General features: G+C 39.3%; 3 protein-coding genes across 3 annotated transcripts; all 3 read left to right on the top strand.

Moving 5' to 3' along the window:
- The first annotated feature begins 536 nt into the window (after nt 1-536).
- On the top strand, nt 537-1844 carry LOC149667321 (uncharacterized). The gene has a single exon (XM_089841429.1). It carries the CDS (start codon nt 537-539, stop codon nt 1842-1844), a length of 1308 nt encoding a protein of 435 aa, XP_089697555.1.
- A 51-nt stretch (nt 1845-1895) lies between these two features.
- LOC149667320 (uncharacterized) lies at nt 1896-4277 on the top strand. Its single transcript, XM_089841428.1, has one exon. The coding sequence runs from the start codon at nt 1896-1898 to the stop codon at nt 4275-4277; it is 2382 nt and encodes a 793-aa protein (XP_089697554.1).
- A 649-nt stretch (nt 4278-4926) lies between these two features.
- Nucleotides 4927-5820, top strand: LOC149667319 (uncharacterized). The gene has a single exon (XM_089841427.1). It carries the CDS (start codon nt 4927-4929, stop codon nt 5818-5820), a length of 894 nt encoding a protein of 297 aa, XP_089697553.1.
- Nucleotides 5821-6708: the final 888 nt, after the last annotated feature.

Genomic DNA, 6708 nt, shown 5'->3' with positions numbered 1-6708 from the left:
TTTTATCCGGTTTTATCGCCTATCGCAATTTCTGGAATATTAGTTTTTTGGCCTACTAAAATGTAAAACAATCGTCAGAAGAATTATTGATAACAAATTATCAGTTGAATGCTAGCTTTCGGACTATCAAGACAAAATCTTAGTCGGATTATGTATACGAATCAAATATTATTTTAACAAGTTTAAATAAATTGCGTCTTTAAGTTTATGAATTCGAGTCTATTTTTAATGGTGTTACCAGTCAACAAACGAACTATTTTAGACTAAGTTGAACGTATTACTTCAAAATACACGAACGTTTATCAACACAGTTGGAAAAATAACATGGTGCCGAAACCCGGGACTGGTAGAACACCGTTGAAATCGATTAGAACAAATCACCGGATATCGAAATCTGCATATCAGCCCTTTGGTGAGTGAAAACTATTCTTCAATACGCGACACTCTCTGCTAGAACTATATCAGAAACCCAGCCGGTCTTATTCGAACTCTGAAACTCATACAACGAAGTAAGAAGAATTAAGCATACATTAAAAATGAACGCCATAGAGAAGCTTATTCAAAAGAGGAAAAGATTAGTTGATTTAACTAAGAAACTTATGAATACAATAAATGAAGAATTAACTAATGATGACGCGTCCTGCGATTTATCCGAGTTACAAGCCTGCTTACCGAAACTCGAAGATAAGAAAAATAAAATAGATCCACTTAATGAAGAAATCGAAACCCACTTAACCGATCCAGAACAATGCGAAAGGGAAATAGATTTTGTAGAAGAATGGGACGAACGAGTAATTCATTTTAGGAAGATTGTAGAACTTAGAATTGAAAGTCTGCTAAACGCTAACCGAGCTAACGTGGCAGTGGTGCGCTCAATTACAAGCGCGAATAGAACTAAACACGTCAAGCTACCTAGAATAACCATCGAAAAGTTTGATGGAGACCCTAGCAAATGGCAAGAATTTTGGTCACAGTTTTCAATCTCGGTACACGATGACGAGGACTTGGATGGTTCCGTGAAATTTACCTACTTGAAGCAGTATTTGGTAGGACTGCCTATGAACTCTATCCGAGGCTTATCAGCATCAGAGGCTAACTATCAAAAGGCTATTAAACTCATAAAAGAACGTTTCGGGAAGAAAGAAAAGGTTAAGAGCGCGCATTTGAATAAATTGCTAAATATCCCACATATTAAGAAGGCTAACGACGTCGTTGCGCTTAGAAAACTTTATGATAACTGTGAAATTCAAATCAGAAGCCTAGAAACATTAGGGGTCGGTCCAGACACATACGAAATAGTATTTTGCGAGCAAATGCTGCAAGAAGAAATTACCCTTCACTTCACTCGGACAGTTGATGACCAATTCGATTTGAAGGCAGAAGATATTCTGAAATTTCTAAGAAAAGAAGTTGAAAGTCGCGAAAAGGCTTACGAAATATCACAAATCAAAGGGAACGAGAGAACGAAAGCAGTTGAACCCCTCAAGAACAAACCAACGCGTTGGACCCAAGATAGAAACCACAGAGCGCAACCTACTACTCTAACACTGCACGCTAACGTCAACCCCCAGATCGAAGAAAGGACTTGCATATTTTGTGATAAACGAGATCACAAATTCTTTGAATGCAAAGACTTAAGCTTCGTCGAAAGAAAGGAAGCGTTAAAGAAATATGGACGATGTTTTATCTGTACGCGGATAGGACACCTGGCTAAGACTTGCGGTCACCGTAATCGCTTAAAATGCCCTGTTTGTGGAAAGCATCACGACAAAGTAGTTTGTCATGTAAAACACCCAGAAGCCAGCAACAATCAGAATGTAGAAGAAAACGCTACTGATAATTAAGAAAGACCACCGGAAACCGGCTCAGCTGTAACAATTTCTACAATGATGAGCATGGATAGTAACGTTTATCTTCAAACCGCCTGCGTTGAAGTTATATCAGGTCAATCCGAAGCCATCGCACGTTGTCTTTTAGACAACGGAGCCCAACGAACGTTTGTCTCAAAACAACTATCAAGAACCCTGAACTTGCCACTATTAGGAAACACAGTGGTGGGAATAGATAGCTTTGAAGGAAAGGAACCGAATATAGAAACGAGAAATGTCGTTCTACTCATTTTAAGAAGTACAGACGGATCCAGAGAATTCACCTGCGAAGCATTGGAAACACCCAAAATAAGCAGCGCTTTATTAGAAGTTCCAAACGAAGACGTTCTACAAAAAATGGAAGCTAGAGGATTGAAAATGGCAGACACTCCTTCTAAGTTCCCCAATGTCTCTAATGAATTATCAATCCTATTGGGTAGTGACTGCTACTGGAAGATAGTCAAAGGAGCAGTAGTACGGCTGACTGACACACTCTGTGCCCTGGACACTATATTTGGATGGACCATAAACGGGCCGTTACCAGCAACCAACTTCAATGTAGCTGTGTCAACGGTACAAGTAATGAGCGTCACCGTTAGTCAAATATCGGAAGATCAAATGATTTCCCAAACCTTGAAAACTTTCTGGGAGTTAAAATCCATGGGTATCGTAGATGATCCTAAACAAGAGACGCCAGCCGAAATAGAAGCGATGGAATTCTTCGACTCCACAATCACACGAAAAGATGGCAGGTACGAAGTACGACTACCCTGGAAACAAGACCACAATTACTTACCAGACAATTTCCAAGGAGCAAAGAAACGACTGTATTCTTTGATGAAGCAGTTGGAAGTTAACTGGAGTTTACTTGAAAGATATAAAGCGGTCTTTGATGACTACCTGAAACAGGAAATCATCGAGAAGGTCGCAGAAAATAATTTTGGAACTCCAGGTGAAACGTTTTACCTTCCCCACCGAGGAATAGAACGACTGGACAGAATATCAACAAAGCTAAGAATAGTTTTTGACGGATCTGCGCATGAGAAGAATGCACCTTCCTTAAATGACTGTTTACACGCGGGAAAAAATCTGAATCCTGGATTATTGGGAATACTGGTTAACTTCCGGAAGTACCTTATTGCGTTTATGGCTGACATTGAAAAAGCATTTCTTCAAATCAAGTTAGCACCGGAGGATCGGAATGTCACAAGATTCCTATGGTTCGAAGGAAATCTTCAAACTAAAGATATAAAACTAATCACCTATAGGATGACTCGAGTATTATTTGGAGTTACATCCAGCCCGTTCTTACTCGCCGCAACGATCAAGAAACATCTTAAAGCTTATGAAAAGAATTATCCTGAAGCTTGCAAGTTATTTAACGAAGCTCTCTACGTTGACGATTTGCTAGGTGGAGCTAACGATGTCCATGAAGCTTACTCGTTATCAACAGATTGTGAAAGGGTCTTAAAGGAAGCCAAAATGCCACTGTGCAAATGGCAATCGAATTCGGAAGAATTGCGTCAACATTGGAATGACGTATTTCCCAACGAAACCAAAGACAAGGTCGAATTGAGTCTTCAAAGAACACCAGGCCCTATGAAAGTTCTAGGAATCACATGGATACCAGAAACAGACGTATTCAAATTCGATGTAGACTCATTGCTCGAATTCCTTCTAACCAGGCAAAACACCAAGCGATATATATTACAAGCTTCCTCGCGCATCTTTGATCCGATGGGATTCCTGTCTCCTTTCACTGTAAGGGTGAAATGCCTATATCAAAGCTTAAGGCGAAAGGGATTAAAGTGGGATGAAGAACTGAAAGATGACATAGTCCTCAAATGGAATGAATGGTGCTCAGAATTGCACGAACTACAACATCTAACCGTACCAAGATGTTACATATCTGGAGCTAAAGCAGGAGAAGTATCAACGCAACTTCACTGTTTCTGTGACGCTAGCAAACAAGCCTTCAGAGCTGTGGTCTATATTCGAACCGAATCAAACGAATCAATTGACGTAACCTTAGTAGCCTCAAAGACAAAGGTAGCACCTCTACAACCAATCACCATACCGAGATTGGAATTACTAGGAGCTCTAGTAGGAGCACGTTTAACCAAAAAACTCGCACAGTACTTAGCAGAAGAGAACCCGTCTTTATTCTACTGGACTGATTCAATGGCGACATATCATTGGATCAAAGGGTCAGCCAAGAATTGGAAACCTTTCATATCAAATCGAATAACCGAAATCCACACACTGACTGAACCAGAGAACTGGTCTTATATCCGTGGAAGAGACAAACCAGCCGATCTACTAACCAGAGGGATCAAAATGTCAACCCTTATTCAAGGCGTTAATTGGTGGAAAGGACCGGAGTTCCTCCAGAGACCTGAAGTCGAATGACCTAAAAACTCAAAGCCAGAATCCAGAAGGGAAACCAAGGAACAAGTTGAAATGGAACTCAGACCCAAGTACGCGCTACAAGCAAATTCGCAAATCCAATTCCAAAGGAAACCTTTATTTGACTTGGACAAATACAGTTCGCTAATGCGACCGTTAAGAATTACCGCTTTGATCTTACGATTCACAAACAATATAAGAAACAAAGACAAGAACGATCTTGAAGCAATAACCACGGAAGAAATCACAAGGGCGGAAGCTTATTGGGTCAGGGTTTCTCAGAACAACGAATACCATCAAGAGATTTACAACTAAAAAAATAATCTACCGCTAGAAGAAAACTCCAAGATTAAGAATCTCAACCCCTTCCTCGATGAAGACAATTTACTTAGAGTTGGCGGGAGATTACAAGAATCGCAGTTCAGTTACGCAAAGCAACACCCCATCATTTTACCAGAGTCCCAACGCTTTACGAAACTGCAAGTTATGCATTGCCATGAAAAGGTGTTTCATCTCGGAGTTGCCTCAACCCTAACGTATATTAGAGAAAAATACTGGATCGTAAAGGGACGACAACTAGTAAAGCAATTGATAGCGAAGTGTCTAATTTGCCGCAAACTGAAATTGATGCCAGCTTCCCAAGTAATGTTTCATGGGTCCACTGCTTATCAAACCAGAACTATCGAATTCGAATGTTAAGGTGTACGTGGCTCTTTTCACTTGTGCCGTGACACGCGCGATACATCTGGAATTGGTGACAGACTTAAGTGCTACAAAGTTTATCCTGAGCCTTAAAAGATTTATATCCAGAAGAGGTCTCTGTACCATCGCATTTTCCGATAACGCGAAAACTTTCAAGAAAACTAATAAAGAATTCGAAGGTTTATGGAAGAAAATCTGGACACCTGAATTAATGGATTACTTCAGCTCAAATCAAATCACATGGAAGTTCAATATAGAACGCGCTCCTTGGAGAGGAGGATTTTTTGATCGACAAGTAGGAACCGTCAAGACTTGTCTCAAGAAATCGTTAGGTAAAGCAGAATTATCGTACGAAGAATTAGAGACGGTGTTGATCGAAATTGAAGCAGTAGTCAATTCACGCCCCATCACATATACAACAAGTGATTCCGATGAGCCATCACCGCTGACACCGTCACATTTCCTCATAGGAAGGCGGCTCAACTCATTACCAGCAAAGTCATTGGCGGGAGAAAATATCTCTAACAAGCGAAGCGACTTAAACAGAAGATGGATATACAGAGAAACACTTCTGAATCGTTTTTGGCAAAGATGGCGTACGGAGTACTTATTGGAGCTACGCTCAGCGCATCAGAGACCATCTAAAGACAAGGAACAATCTGACTTGAAGCAAGGAGAAGTCGTCTTAATTAGCGAACCAAAACAACCACGTCATCTCTGGACGCTAGGAAGAATCAAGGAAGTTTACGAAGGGCGAGATGGACGTATTAGATCATGCTTAGTTAAGACACAAAAATCAGAACTTAAAAAAGACCAGTACAACTTTTGTATCGTTTACAATTAGATTAATTCAAATTACCTAGAATTGTATAATGTTCGTAAAACTCGCATTAGGCGGGAGTGTGTTGTAATTTGAACAGAATTAGTTTTTTAACTCTTTAAAGAATAGGCCAATTTATAAAAAGTAACATTTAGACAGCATGTTTTTTATCCGGTTTTATCGCCTATCGCAATTTCTGGACTATTAGTTTTTTTGCCTACTAAAATGTAAAACAATCGTCAGAAGAATTATTGCTAACAAATTATCAGTTGAATGCTAGCTTTCGGACTATCAAGACAAAATCTTAGTCGGATTATGTATACGAATCAAATATTATTTTAACAAGTTTAAATAAATTGCGTCTTTAAGTTTATGAATTCGAGTCTATTTTTAATGGTGTTACCAGTCAACAAACGAACTATTTTAGACTAAGTTGAACGTATTACTTCAAACTACACGAACGTTTATCAACACAGTTCGAAAAATAACATATGTCAATTGGGAGAGGATTCCATACCCTAACGACACGAAAAAAAAATGAATGTGCATCACATCTAGCTTTACCAATGGCAAATGTCAAAATTTCGTGCCTTTCATTAATATTGACATAATCTAGTAAAGGAAAGGTATAATGACCGTAAATTACCCGGTATAAAAAGACGAGACTAGAAAACTGTCTGAGTGCATACATAGGTAAAAACTTCAGTGTTTTTAAACGATCACCATATTGTATTCTATTGCAATTGTGCACATTATTGAACCATGACTGGTTCAATTGATAAGAAGTAAAATGTCTCAAGACCCGTTCGACACTGTCAATATCCTTTCGAAAATGAGGAGACCATACCACAGACCCATATTCCAAAACAGGAATTACCTGAGCCTTAAACGCTATAATAGCTGCTTTTGAAC

The sequence above is a fragment of the Phalangium opilio genome, unplaced genomic scaffold (assembly GCF_054372755.1).
Source record: "Phalangium opilio isolate 3A_F unplaced genomic scaffold, DU_Popi_V2 ptg000059l_1, whole genome shotgun sequence".
NCBI lineage: Eukaryota > Metazoa > Arthropoda > Arachnida > Opiliones > Phalangiidae > Phalangium > Phalangium opilio.
Note: the sequence above shows the minus strand (reverse complement) of the source record. Positions and strands in the feature narration are given on the sequence as shown.

What these genes read in the sequence shown, in the direction of transcription:
- LOC149667321 (XM_089841429.1), top strand. Translation starts at nt 537, where the DNA reads ATGAACGCCATAGAGAAGCTTATTCAAAAGAGGAAAAGATTAGTTGAT.
- LOC149667319 (XM_089841427.1), top strand. Translation starts at nt 4,927, where the DNA reads ATGGGTCCACTGCTTATCAAACCAGAACTATCGAATTCGAATGTTAAG.
- LOC149667320 (XM_089841428.1), top strand. Translation starts at nt 1,896, where the DNA reads ATGGATAGTAACGTTTATCTTCAAACCGCCTGCGTTGAAGTTATATCA.